We start from the raw sequence: 14,530 nt of genomic DNA on the forward strand, positions 1-14,530 counted from the left end.
AGAAACTTTGCAGACTCTATATGATGGGTAATTTCTTAATGAAGTTCATAAACTGAACTAGGAGATTACATCTCACCATTGTAACGACTATCCAGATATGAATTCCTGCAAACAAGAGGAGTATCATGTAATTTCTCTGCCTTGCCCTGGTGTTTATCAGGTAGCTTCTTTCAGTGTTGCAGGTCAAGCCTGTGTTTACGTATTACTTGTTTCTCAACCGAGTTCTTAAATTGGGCCATCTTCTTATTTAGTTTGACAGGAAAATGAGTATAGCACTAGTTCCTTGGCACCAGGGAAGGACAGAAAAGAAATGGTAATACTAGTTCACTGAAGGTAGTTTAGCCAAGTGCTTTTGGGTTTCTTTTTGTCAGACTCCTTCTCTTTTTGACCAAGACATTAAATTTGGGCAGGACGTCAGTTTTTGTTTAATTGTTTCCTTTTACACTTTCTTGAAAAGGCCACAGAGCTGTGTATATTGGAGTTCACGTCCCGTTTGGAAAGCAAGGCCGTCGACGGCACAGACATCGTGGGCACAGGCATCACAGAAGAAAAAAAGAAAAAGAAACTGACAGAGAGGATGGCCGAGAATCTCCATCATATGGTAAGAAATCTGTTGTGGGAGTTCTTTGTGTCTCTTGAAGGTAAACTTGTAGTAGTTACTCTGTGCTTAAATGTTGTTTGTTTTGTGCTGTTTCTTTTATTCTCACTGTATTACTGTCTTTCTGTGTACAATCAGGCAAGGATTTTGTGGTCATGTTTTATCTAAATTGTAAGCTGTTGGACTTCATCCAGGTGTCTGTGTGTATGTTCAGCGCCTGCACTGAAAAGGTTAGACTAGGGCTTCATAATACTTGTAGCATAAAAATCTGTGTTGTTTAAATTAGACACCTTTTTTCAGATTGTGTAGTCTTATATTACTTTTCCTCTGTCACTGCAGATTTTTGAAAGTATGAATATAGCTGTGAAGCAGCATTTGCCATGGTAGTTTGATCAGTGATCTTTTAAAATACTTCCTTCAGCCTTCTTGCTGTCTTTTAGTAGTAGGAAAGGAATTATACTGCATCCTATGCTTTAATTTTGGATCAGACACCACCCTTATCCTCAAGAGGTGATGACTTTGTCATATCATTCTCTGAAAAGAAATTATTTGGCAGTACTCTTAGCAGTTTTTCTTCAAGACCTCAAACCCAGTTTTATTCCTAGAATGAATGGGAAAGTTGTGGCGCAATGTTCCACTTCAGGCGTGGATGCCACACTGTTCACTATCACCTTTCTATGACTACAGCCATGTTCTATATGGGGCCCATTACCTGAAGCAAAGGAGGTTTTGAATGGGAATGCTTTGACAAGTCTCCTTTTACCATTCTCCTACAATTCTTTGTATCACCCATCTTCAAAACTCCCCCTCCCAAATACAAATTATTATCATTTGATCTTATGTTTGTAAAGTCTTGCTGTATAGGTTCTGAAGCAGCAAGTAATATTAAATAAGTAGATATCCACTTCTCTCTTCTGGTCACATCTCTATCCTGGATACACAGGAAATGGGAGGATTCTTGGCATATGTTGGTTTTCGGGCAGCAATAATCTGCTGTAGATTTTTGTGAATAATGAATGCTGTTTGCATGCAACAGCTCATTTCAGAATTATGTTATTGGATGATGAGGTATGCCAGAACAATAATGCAAAAGCAAAATTCAATTCTGAATGAAGTTTACAGTAATTAAAATCTTATGTCTAAATCTAAAAGACAATTTTCCTTCTGCAGTGGAAGCATACAGTTGTATGTTCAGATCTAGCAGCTGAGAGCGTGACATTTCAGTGAACAAAGTAAAATTTTTCAAACTGAGATTTACCTGGATTTTCTCTCTGTCCTTCCTTGAGATAACATTGTGATTACTACATTATTGAACCCTTGTAGTTTGAAAGCTGTCCCTTGAGTTGAAACAAGATCAATAAAACCATATGGGTTTATTTTTTGTTTGTGTTTGGTTTTTTTAAGTTTTGCTCGTAGAAGTCCACTACTTATATTTGATCAATAAAAGTAGTTAAATTTTGTTATTACTGAGCCTGTTCCGCTAGGCATTATACTATGAGAAGTTAAAATATTTCCTCAACATTTTAGCTGTGTAGTTTCTACTTTTCTATGCTAATTTATGTCAATCTATAGAAGAGCTAAAAATCCTTAATTGTGTTACGCAAACATAAATTTCCAGATGTTTTCTTTTCAGAAACAATGCAAAATTTTAAAAGAGCCTCTTTTTAAAGAAATGTTCATGTTTCTTTTGTTGCTCTTCCCTCTTGAAGAGGATATTGTGCTGCATATTTCTAACTGAGAGTAGGAAATTTAACTGTTAATGTGGTGTTTCTTGCATAATATAAGTACAGATTCTTTAATTTTTCACTTTCTTCTCCAAGACACGCCATCCCAACGAGTGCAATTTATCTTGGGTACTGAAGATGATGATGAACATATTCCCCATGACCTCTTCACTGAAATGGATGAACTTTGCTTCAGGGACGGAGAAGAATATGAATGGAAAGAAACGGCTAGGTATGCTAAAAATAGATTGTTTCAAGGTGTATTTTCTAGTGATTTTAGTTCAAAGAACTGCAAACCAGGTCTAGGTTATAATTTTCCTGAACTATAGGAGTTGTTCACTCAATTTATGCTTAGCAAATCAAAACTCTTATTCTTTTTGTCCAACTCTGGAAGAATCAATATGATTTCTCAAGAGACCATCAGTCTTACACTGGGTGCTGCATTGACTTCCCTAAAACTGATCATGCCAAGTACTGTGAAATGTATAACTGTGTTTAAAAATACATGGCTGTATTTATAACTATTGTTCTATATAAAAAATAAAAATAAATACTCAGCCATGGAGCACAGTATCTACAATCTCAAAAATCTCTTTGCTATACTATTGCGGATATATTAGTGTCAATTTTTTTCACTCAAAGATAATTCAATATTTACATATATTCTTCTTAGGTAGTATTTTGATTAATTTTTTGCAAATTGCATGCATGAACATTACAGGATGAGATGATTATTTTTGGTCTGTGTTGGTTAAGCTGCTTCCTTCTGCATATGCATTGTAATAAATTCTTCTGCATTCAGTACTTCTATTTACCTTATTGCATGCTAGCTTTTGCAGAAGTTCAATTTACATAATGCCTGTGAGTCAGAAGCAAGATGAATTTATGGTTAAACATCTTAGTATTATCTAGCTCTTAAATATCTGACTTGGCAGCCTAGGAGACTTGAACATGGTGTACGGTGTGTTTCAGACAGCTTTCTAATCCTAAAATACTGATTAAACAGATGGGCGAATCAAGTAACAGGTACAATCCCACACTGTTTGCAAGAACTCATGAATAGACAGGTATTGTTCAAACCAAAAGAAAGAAAATGGGCGAAAACTAAAGCAGTTGAGTGTGGTTAAAAGGCCTGATAAAAATGTTGTGACACTCGTTCAGTTGGGTTGTCTAAGAAAATGAAAGCTGGTATAAACTGATGGGATTTCCTGTTACATGTTATACAGAAGCCACAGGGAAGACTGTGATTGCTTGCCAGATTGTCTGTCTTCCAGGAGAAATATAAATATGTGCATGCATTTCAGGTGGCTAAAATTTGAAGAGGATGTTGAAGATGGTGGTGATCGATGGAGCAAGCCTTATGTAGCAACTCTGTCTCTGCACAGTCTCTTTGAACTACGAAGCTGTATTCTTAATGGGACGGTCATGTTGGACATGAGAGCAAACACACTAGATGAGATAGCAGGTTGCAGCAAAACTTTTTTTTAAATATTTTATTCCTAAATTTTAATTGTATACCTTGAGATGTTTTGATGGTGTCTTTTTATGTTCTTGAAAGTACTATATTGAAGAAATAGGCATGTGCATGCTTACTGCAGTTTTCTTCATCTGGTTGTAAAGAGCTGATCCTACAAACTTTGCTTACAAGGAACTACACTGGATGAGTAGGACGTCCTTTATTATATATTTTAGGATGAGGCCCAGGATTTGCCTTTATTTTCTAATCCCTGAATATGTTCTTTGTCTTTGTTTCTACAGATGAAATGTAATTATCTGCCAGAACATTTTAGGACTTTTTTGTGCACTTTAGTACCATAATTATTAATCATAACTTGGCTGATGTTAACTTGATGCCATTAGTGCAGTTGATTGTTGCACATCTGGTATTTTTTTCACCTTTATAAGAGGTGAGCAGAAATAAATCTTGTACATGTTGTTTGACCTACTATGTTGAGTGTCCTCACTAATCACATGGTCATTTAAAATCAGCTTTGAAGACCTTTTTGTACATATACACACACCTGCTTAGCCTGAATGCCTTTGAACTAGTTTTACATAATTTTCCCAGTATCTCTTGCTACAGGTACCACATGGTGGAATGCCTTCTCAGGGATCATGCTAGGCTTAGGGCTGACTAACGTGTGTATGAAGGACAAGGTGTTTTGGCATTAAAAACTTTGGTAGTACTTGAAATATTTTCTTGTTTTGTTTTGAAATCTTCAAAATTGACTCAGCAAATTGGTATTCCCTTCCTATTTTCCAGACTTACTGAGCAAGAGTGTTCAATACCTAGTTTGTAAAAGTCATGTTTTGGTTTTTAATTCATTGCTAAATTCAAGTGTTAAAAATAATCTTAGTACATAAGAAAAACAGTTATTTCATTCTGTGTAAATGGCACTCTTTTTAATAGCAGATATTTTAGTTGGAACTAAGATGTCTTAAGAGATTGCATGAATTTGTTTCAAGTTAATTTTAGGTGCCATTACGAAGCACGTAGGATAACAATCCTTGGCATACAAATGTATTGTCTTGTGTCGGTGAACCAGGAATACCTAGTAGGTGGTATTGGCTCTCCCTCAAAGCAGGAGGGAGAGAGTTGCAGGTTTCCTTTTGAGAAGCTGTAACAAAAGGCTGTGTGTTGCCAATAATCCCAGAAGTAAGCTGTGCTGTGCTGACAGGAGCTTTGCTGTAGATAAGTTTGTTTGTAAGGTATTCTGAGCCATAACACTTTTCATTGTGAAAAGGTCTATATAATTGCAGTTTACTGGTACAGTTAGGTTCTTGATACATCAGGTAAGACTGGCAAAATATATTTTAGAAGTTGTCACATAGGTTTGTGTTGATTTGTGCAGAGGGTTTTTTTTTTGTGGTGGGTTGGTGTTTGTTTTGTTTTGTTTTTGTTGTTGTTTTTAAATAAAAAGGGCAGCTAAGAAATTGTGGCAGATATTTTCCCAGACATGCAGGCTTTCTTTCCTGGTGTGAGCATGCTGATGAGATGCCCTTTCAAAACTTGACGTTGTTTTACAACAACAAGCTGATTATTTTAGTTTTAGATGATGTAACTAGCTTTTGTTTTACACTGCCTCTTCTAAAGCATGCGATTCATATGAAATTTGGTAGAGAGCTTCAGGAACTTAATGCATCTGAAGGTGACAGAGAAGCTAGGGAACTAATCTCATTCTACAATAACTTTCACTTTTATATAGTTATATACTTTCAAAAGAGGGAACACCATGTTAAGACTATGGTAAGAAGTCTGTTCTCCATTGTGTTTCTGTCTTTGTGTGTTCACTTCTACTGGAGGGTTGTTGAATACATAGATGCTATTTTTCTTTTTTTTTTGAAAGGGACTCACTGTTGAAAGTTGAAGTAAATTACAATAAATTATGAAGTATTAAGTAACTTATTTCTTAAAATGATGCTACTAATAAATACTGTCTTTTGGATCTGCATGTTGTGCTTTCCTTATTCTCACATTTGCTTGCTTAGTGACATCTTTGAAAATTTCCTGTGGATTCTTGAAGATGACTTTGCTAAAGAAAAGACTTTTTTTTAGTAGATATAATTTTTTTTCATGTTGTTGTTTGCAACTGCAGTGTTTGAGTGTGGTGAAGGAGAGATTTGATGGCGCTATATATATAAATTTCTTGTTGTTGTTGTTATGTAGATATGGTTTTGGACAACATGATTGCCTCTGGCCAGCTGGATGAATCCATAAGAGAGAATGTGAGAGAGGCTCTTCTAAAAAGGCACCATCATCAGAATGAGAAAAAATTCAGCAATCGGATTCCCCTGGTTCGGTCTTTTGCAGATATAGGCAAGAAACATTCTGACCCTCACTTGCTTGAACGAAATGGTGAGATAAGTTGTAGCATCCAGTTTGTTCTAACCTCTTAAATAATGTTCTCCCTGGGAGATGAAGGAAAATTCAGCTGATAATAGCAGATAAGTGTTTCCTTCTTGATAAGCAAAGAACTAATGGTAACAGTATGTGCTATATGGATGATATTTCGGTATATTTTTTTTAATTTACTCAAACACTCTACTCCTGTCTGCATATGTAGCATGCATTATTGTTTTGAAGTATAGAAATAGACCTGCATTGGTCCCAGTGTTTTTTGGAATATGCTTGAATAAAATGTGTAACATATGAGGAATTTCAGCATCGTGGCATAGCTTTATATGTTTGTCAGATGGTTCCTACTTGCTTATTCAGTCTTTATACTAGAGATTTACTTTGTGGTCATGTAATGAGTTCAGTGATGCTGGCAATTACTGTGTTTTTAATACAGTGTTGTTATGTTAATATGACTAGAAAAAGTTCACTTTGCTAGTAGTGAAGAAATTACTTTTAGCTAGGATACGGTTTATTTTTACCTTGCATTGTAGAGGAGAATCTAACGGGGGAAAAAATACCTCAAATCCAAGAAAGGTATTTGCAATATTTTTATAGACTGTACCACATCTTTTATTGAACCAATTCCTGAAAATATTCTGGAATGTTAGTATGTTTACTCTAGATATCCAGTTCCAAAGTCCAAATAGCAATTTATACTGCAGAGAAGGATAATTTTGTTCTTGTATTTCTTATAGCCTCTATTTTTGTTTCTGTTTTTTATGTTTTCTTTTGCCTTGTATTAACTAAGACACATATAATTTCAACTGAAATTTTTTAGTCTAGTGAAAATGTAGTACTGATTTCATTAATTGCTCTTTGAAGTGGAGCTCCTTTCCTGCCTTGAAAGATGCCTCGTTGCTTAGAGCGTGTTCCACTTAGTTAAGTGCTTGTTGGGAGCTCTCAGTTCAATACATACTTGGGGTATGTTCCAGCAAATGCCCAAGCTTGCTGATACTTTTTGTTAGCTAGTTAATATATGATACATGCTTAAATATTTCCCTGATAGTTTCAGAATTATTTTTTCTAGAATGAAAATACAACTAATTTATATAAGAGCATAATTTCTTCTATAACTTCTGACTTTCCTGTTTTGTTTAGCAAATGTGAAAAATTCACATACAAACTTAATTCTACCCATGCTTGAACACTTGAATTCCCAGTTGTAATTCTGTGAATTTTGCATTCGAACTCTCTTGCTTGTCAGTTGCTTTTCATGTATCACTTCCACTTTCCAGTACATTTTAATAATATTCCTACAACATAATATGGCATATATGCTGAAATAAGAAACTAATATAACGTGATGAACTCTTTGCCAGCATCATATACTGATTTACTTTATAATCCCTCTAATAAATGGGTAAACCAAATATGCACATGTGCATAATGCTTTTTAGGCTCCTTTTTACATCTGTGTATTAGGACATCTCATGTTCATGATTCATCACAGATACACTGGCAGAAGTCTAGTTATTACTGTAGTGATTAATACAGACAAAAATCAACCAGTTTATTGGTCCTCTTGTCTTTACTGCTTTGCAGTTTTAATAGTTGATCTTGGAGGCTTTCAATTTTAATTTAAATCAAGTTTGTATCTGTAGGATCCACTCTTCCATTGTTGGATGGGGAGGGGAGGAATAATTGTGACCTTTACCTGGCATACTTTTTGCGCCGCTTCCTCATAAATTATTCCAGGGTTGTTCAACGTATTGGTCTCTGTTGTGCCTAGTATAAATGTGAGATTTAAATGTGTCTAGTTTGCTGTTTCCTTGCTTGATGGCATGGTATGTGAAAACAGCATGTTTTTGATTTTAGGGATTGTAGGAGAAGTAATCAGTACTCTTCTCAAGGAGACTGCCATCCCAGGAAAAGTGTTTCTAGTGAACGGGAAGAATGGTATTGTTAAATCTTCTAATGGAAGTACTGATATGAGGATAGACAGTCTCTCTTCCTGCTTAAGGGAGAACTGAAATCTATTAGAAACTTAAATCTGAGGGAACCATGACAAGACTATGTTCTCTTTATATGAAATTAATAGGACGTTGGAGCTGGATAGGGCAAGAAAAGTAACAAAGGATTTTGGAGAAAGGTCTTTGGTTTGTAGGCAAATGGGGATATTTGGTAAGTCGCAGCAAGAAGAAATGGAGAAGGGACTATGTATCTCATCCTGGTGCCCTCTTCAAAACCTTATTTAGACTATAGCTGGCTAGGAGACTTGTTATTAAAACAAGACTTATTGGAAGATAGTTGCATTTAACATGATTAGATATGTTTGATCATGTTCATTTTGAAACTACTTGAATTTTAAAAATGACAATTTTTTGTATATATTGGATGCAGTTAACTGAAGTCTTGTAATGTTTTGGCTGCTAATAACTTTTTTTAAATATGTTTTTTGGATGGCATTAATGGTAGCTGCTCTGCAGTTTGGAATAAAATTCTTCCAGGAAAATTTAAGAGTCAGTTTCAAGAGATACAATTTTTTGGGGGGTTATATTAACAAATTGTACTGACTTTCAGATAGTATCTTCTCCCACATATCCTTTGGTTTCTAATTAGTACTCGTCAGTAATTTCTGACTTTTCTAATGTCTGAAATAAGATTTGCTCATATCTCTTGTCTTTCTTGCATGAGTATGACACTTTTGGCCCATACAGCTTGCAATTTACTATGTAAATTGTTAATGCATATTTTGTGTGTGTGTTTAGTATATCCCTGTTGTAAGCCTCATGGTGTTTCATTTGTTTTATCTCAGGGGAAGGCCTTTCAGCCTCCCGTCACTCTTTGCGAACAGGTCTCTCTGCCTCAAATATTTCCCTGAGAGGAGAAAACCGTTTGTCAGTTCTTCTCAATTACCTTCTTCCTTCTTCAAGAGCTGGAACCCCGGCAACCTCAAGGTGTACAACCCCCGTAACTACCCCTCAAAACACACCACCTTCCAGTCCTACCTGCAGCCACCCGCCAACCACAAGTGCCCAGCCAAGTCTACTTCAGGGCAAGGAATTGCTGGTGTCATCTGCCAGTGATGATATTCCTTCAGTAATAATCCACCCACCTGAGGAGGACTTAGAAGTGCAGGAAAGCCATGAAAAGAAGACAGAGGAAAATATTGACAAAACACCAGGCAACTATCGAAATTTAAGCTGTCCATGTGTGATGCTCTCTGCATCTGGATCACTTGCATTGCAATGTTTTTGGCACATAACTTGGGCACAAAGGAATATGACTACTGTTACCTCTGCCTGCATGTTTTGTTTCTTCTCAGTTGTGACTGTGTTCTTGTTCAGCATTTTTAACTTTTTAGCTTTTAACTAAAGCCAGCAAAAAAAAAATCTTAAATTAACCTTCATTTGTGTTATTAAAAAGGAATATGGTTTTAAAAAAAATACATATATAAGCAAAATGTCAAAAATGGTGGCCTTTTCCTTTCACTCACCTACAGTCCATGTCAGGTTTTGCTTTGTTGTTTTTGTCAGTGGTTAAGTTAATATTCTAAACCAGTGTTTGACATCCTGAGATAGCTACAGCTGAAGAGGTAGTGAAGTATTAGAGAGGAATATGAAAAGAATCAGGAAGGATATAGTAATCAGTGGTGTTCATAGTTTATTTGTATCATGAAGTCTTTAAGCAGTTTTATTTTTGCTTTTGTGCTTTTAAAAACAGGGCCATTAAAACCAGTAGTAGTTTACAATAGAACTGGCAGGTTCAGTTCACCTACAACTGTTTTCAGATAGCTACCCGTTAGTGCACTGCTTCAGCATCAGACACTTGATTACTGTTTTGTTCTGTTTGATATGCAGAATAGGATAAAGTAGTTAAGAGTTTATAATTGTAGGTCCGAGCTCAGCAATTTATTAATTTGTTGTCTTGCAGAGCTATTATTCTTTACATGTAAAAAGGTATGTAGATGTATAGATAAGTTGAAAGGATGGAAAGTTCTGGCTGTTTCATTAATTGTTTTTAGTAAATTTTTCATAACTCCTGCATTCTTGATACATAGTTATATTTGCTTTACTTTTGCAAAATTATCACCCATTTAGAGTGATAATTTTTAGGATTCTTCTAGGTAGATCATGCTTTTAAGGGGGATCATCTTTCTTTTTAGCCTTCAGGCTCCTTCTGCTTTTCTTTCCCCTACAATCTAGCTTGTAGGTTTTCCTGCTTTATGCCTGGGAGCAGGAGGGAGAAGTGGAGTTCACTCCAAATCTTTCATCATTGAGGTGTTTCTTGGTTTCCTTCTTTCACTTCTTTAATAAGTAGGGGCACACAGTTGCATATAGCAGGGGGGAATATGCTGACAGAGAAAAGGCTGTGGTTATCTGCTTTTTCACATTTTGCAGCCAAGTTGTTGAAAAGGAAAGAGCAAACTATGTAGTAGGCCATCATCTTGAGTTGGAGTAGGGGCTCCATCCTAACTTAAATTCAGAAAAGCAAACAAAAAACTCTTTCTCTCACTTCTTTATGGGAAATTAAGAGAATTCACATGAAGATCATTCTCCCTCATGGGTGATCTTTCAAAGGTAATTAAAAACCAGAAGTAAAATAACAGCTGTAATTGGTTTTCCAGTTCTTATTTTTCTACTCATCTGACAGGAATGACAGCATGCCAGACCCGAGGTCTTTAGAACCCAAGAGAAGGCAAACAAATGAAAATCAAATACTTGATGCTATTATTATCACTAATAAAGCTTTCCACCAGAGTATCCAAGTCATGTTCATTGCTTTTGTGCCTCAAGGGGATGTTTCTCATAAAGGAAAAATCTGAAAGGGATGACTTCCCAGTTAATCCATAAATAAATGTCTTTCCAGAGAAAGATGAACACCAACAATGATGGAAGACATTTTTATTTTCTGAATTTTTCCTCTTTTTTTAATTCAAGAAATCATCTTGACCACAGAAAGACATATTTTCCTTAGAGATGCCTTTGAAGACATTCTCAGACTATGACTTCAGGGCTACAGCTGGATTAATCTGTCTTGGGAGACAGACCCAGAAGGAACCCTGAAGAAGTAGTCATCTTGAGCTGTTGGTGTGAAACCAGAGGAGGGCCACTAAGATGATCAGAGGGCTGGAGCACCTCTCCTGTGAAGACAGGCTGAGAGAGTTGGGGTTGTTCAGCCTGGAGAAAAGGCGGTTCTGGAGAGACCTTATAGCAGCCTTCCAGTACTTGAATGGGGCCTACAGGAAAGGTGGAGAGGGACTGTTTATCAGGGAGGGTAGTGACAGGACGAGGGGTAATGGCTTTAAGCTGAAGGAGGGTCAATTTAGATTAGATGTTAGAAAGAAATTCTTTACTGTGAGGGTGGTGAGGTACTGGCACAGGTTGCGCAGAGAGGTTGTGGATGCCCCATCCCTGGAAGTGTTTAAGACCAGGTTGGATGGGGCTTTGGGCAATGTGGTCCAGTGGAGGGTGTCCCTGCCCACAGCAAGGGGGTTGGAACTAGATGATCTTTGAGGTCCCTTCCAACCCAAACCATTCTATGATTCTATGATCTTCCTTGTTTTAATGAAAAAAAAAAAAAAAAAAAAGGAAAAGTCTTTTTGGTCCATTCCACTATTGATTATGGTCTGTATTACCTCTCTAGTAATTCAGAATATTGCAACCTGAATACTTTTTCTATGTTTGTATGATTCAATTGGGTTTGCCTCCTGTGAGCATTAGGAACTGTGTTAATTTTCTAATAGATGGCTTTTTTCTGTTTAGCAGTCACCTATCCTTAGCCTTGTGCTATTCAAACTTTTATTTTTTAGTCTTTATAAATAGCTGGAAGATTACTGAACTTAATGTGAATTACTGTAAAAGGAGGGAAGAGGGGCACGCTTTCTGTCTACTACTTGATTTTTATCAGCCAGTCAGTCATCAGTTCGTAGTAAGTCAACCAGGCAGAGGGTTCTCTTTAACAATTCTTTTGTCATCAGTTCAGGAACAGCTTTTGTTTTCCCATCTTTGAAACTGTTGAATAATGAATTCCATAGGTAGAGCTAGGAAGAGAGCTGTCTCACAGCTAAAGATGAACACTGTTAATTCACCGGCATCATTAAGCTTTGTTAATGTCTGTGAACAACAGCAAAGCAGCCAATTTTAAGGGGTCTTCTAGTTCACTGACAAATGTACCTTAAAACTGAGCAGAATAATATTTAGAACAGCTTTGCTCTTACAATAATTACTTACTGAAAATAGTAATTCAGAAAGGTTTACATATTTGTCTTCTAAAAGTAATTTATTTTTTTTTTTCACATTAAGGCTGCATTGGAATTTATTTTTTTTAAAACTGATTTTTATTTCCTCAAATACAAATACGGTGTGACTTTGTATTTAAAAGTTTTGTATTTCATAAATTTTGCCTATATAAACATAATTATATTTGAACAGTCATGCTTATGTGTTGAACTCCTATTCCCCAACATTTTTTTTACTGAAATAGGGATGTGAGGCAAATGTCTGTATTCTTCTTGCTTTCTTTTTCCAGTAGATAATGTCCATTAGATTTTTATGATGACAGTATCAAACTAACTGCAGTTGGCTAGAAAATGCACATGATCTTTAGTGAAGGTGTAGTTATAAGTACTTTAACTTGAGTGGTCTTACGAGGTTTTAATCCAAACTTACTCAAGACTCAGTCCACTGTTGTTTTTTGAAGGAGGCAGGTGGTATATCTACATAACAATATCAAGAAGCGTACTGTGTGTTTTTAGTTATCCCTTCAGTAATAATTATCCCTTCAGTAGCTTGGTAAGACTAGATGAATTTCTCTGTCTCGCAGCCTGGAAAAACTAATAGGTAGTCTTCCTTTTAGCAGTAGCCTCTGACTTTGTATCTACTGAACTGAAGAAGTAAGTTAGTTCTTTTATTAGCATGAAATTTGAGTAAAAGTGTTTTGCTATTAAGAGATGATGATTTTTTTTATTCTGAGTTTCCCTGCAAATATCTGATTGATTGATGTGCATAATGAAGCACAGTATCATATGGAAATGCTTGCTCAAGTCTGAAAACCTGTAAGCAGTATTCTCATGTGCATGCAGCGGTCTGTCCACCTGCAAGACCAACAAAAAGGAAAACTGTTTACGCGTGGTTTAGGATCAGGCAAATGTTCCTGTATCAGTGCCAAAACTTGTGAACCTTAACTGTGACTGGTTGGAGAAATTCAGAAGGCAAACCTTTTAGAAGAATCGGTAATGCTTTAGTACTGAAATACTAAGTTAGTTTATGCTAATATGTATAATCCTTATTCTGTCCTCCTCCTTGGTTCTCTCCACTTTTTGTTCTAGTCTCTGCTTGCTCTTGCTCACAGGGCATTTGTGAAAAGTGCAAAATGATGCATTATTGTTCATCTTTCATTAGTCATCTCTATCTTCACTTACCTCTATTGTTATGTAGGGAGGAAAAACTTAAAGTTTATATGTATAAATTTTTATATTATGCTCTTCTGCAACAACTGTGTAATTTTTCTGGTCTATTTCTAGTCCTACAAACACATTTTAACATCACTTCTTATGCAGTTAAATACTTTGAACCCCTGATTTTACAGGGTCATTGATTGCTGTTAGTTACTCTTGTGAATAACATACATCTTGGAGCAGAAGGGTGGAATGGGATTTTTTTCTTTTTTTGGTCTAGCTAACTGAACGTAGCATTTGTAGTATTGCTAATTATGTGTGCATGTTTGGATTCACCAAGGAAATTACAGCTTATTAACTTAATTTGGTTTTGCTTCAGGAAAAACTACCCATACCATTATATCCCTATGAACTGTAGAATTAAAATTACTGGTAAAGGCTTGGACCTGCATGTTTTCAATTGATATGATGGCTCTTTGAAAGAGTTTTTTGGAAATAAATTTGGCGATCAAATAAAGTGAATTCAGTTGTCATTTGAAATGCTAAAAAATGTCAAATTACTACATTATAAACATGGAGGTTGCAAGTAATTATGTAGCAGTAGTTGTGACAGAACAATAGCCAAAAGGTAGCCAGTAAGGACTTCAGGTTTTGTCTTGACTAGAGTGACACTTGACCTAAATACAAACTTTCTGCATGTAATACAAAGTTTAGACTTTAGTCTTTGTCTAGATGTGGTTTTGAAAGCGTGTTAAAGCATGTTTTATCACCACATCTGAAAGGTCTAGTGTAGACAAGCAAGGCCAAATGCACTTCTAGTGCACATTAAACTGAACAGGTAAAAGCTCTGTAATCCAGAAGATGAGATTTGGGCTTGGTCTAGGCATGCCTAGACCAGCTTTTAAATGGTAGTTGGGTAGGGATAACCATAGTGCAAGATGGAATTCGGTGTGTATGAGCACCGCATTACT

At 36.1% G+C, this 14,530-nt stretch overlaps 1 protein-coding gene across 7 annotated transcripts in view; it reads left to right on the plus strand.

The window, feature by feature from the left end:
• Window positions 1-14,530, plus strand: part of SLC4A7 (solute carrier family 4 member 7) — a 102,176-nt gene that overhangs the window by 52,724 nt on the left and 34,922 nt on the right. For 5 of the 7 annotated variants that reach the window (XM_075745758.1, XM_075745760.1, XM_075745757.1 and 2 more), the window contains exons 3-6: window positions 458-601; window positions 2,419-2,554; window positions 3,627-3,787; window positions 5,990-6,178. In XM_075745758.1, coding sequence (XP_075601873.1) covers window positions 458-601; window positions 2,419-2,554; window positions 3,627-3,787; window positions 5,990-6,178 — 630 coding nt within the window. Of the gene's footprint in view, window positions 1-457; window positions 602-2,418; window positions 2,555-3,626; window positions 4,230-5,989; window positions 6,179-8,975; window positions 9,345-14,530 lie in introns of all 7 variants that reach the window. The other 2 variants (XM_075745764.1, XM_075745763.1) reach the window with 2 other exon arrangements.

This window comes from Balearica regulorum, chromosome 2, assembly GCF_011004875.1.
Source record: "Balearica regulorum gibbericeps isolate bBalReg1 chromosome 2, bBalReg1.pri, whole genome shotgun sequence".
Classification (NCBI taxonomy): Eukaryota; Metazoa; Chordata; class Aves; order Gruiformes; family Gruidae; genus Balearica; species Balearica regulorum.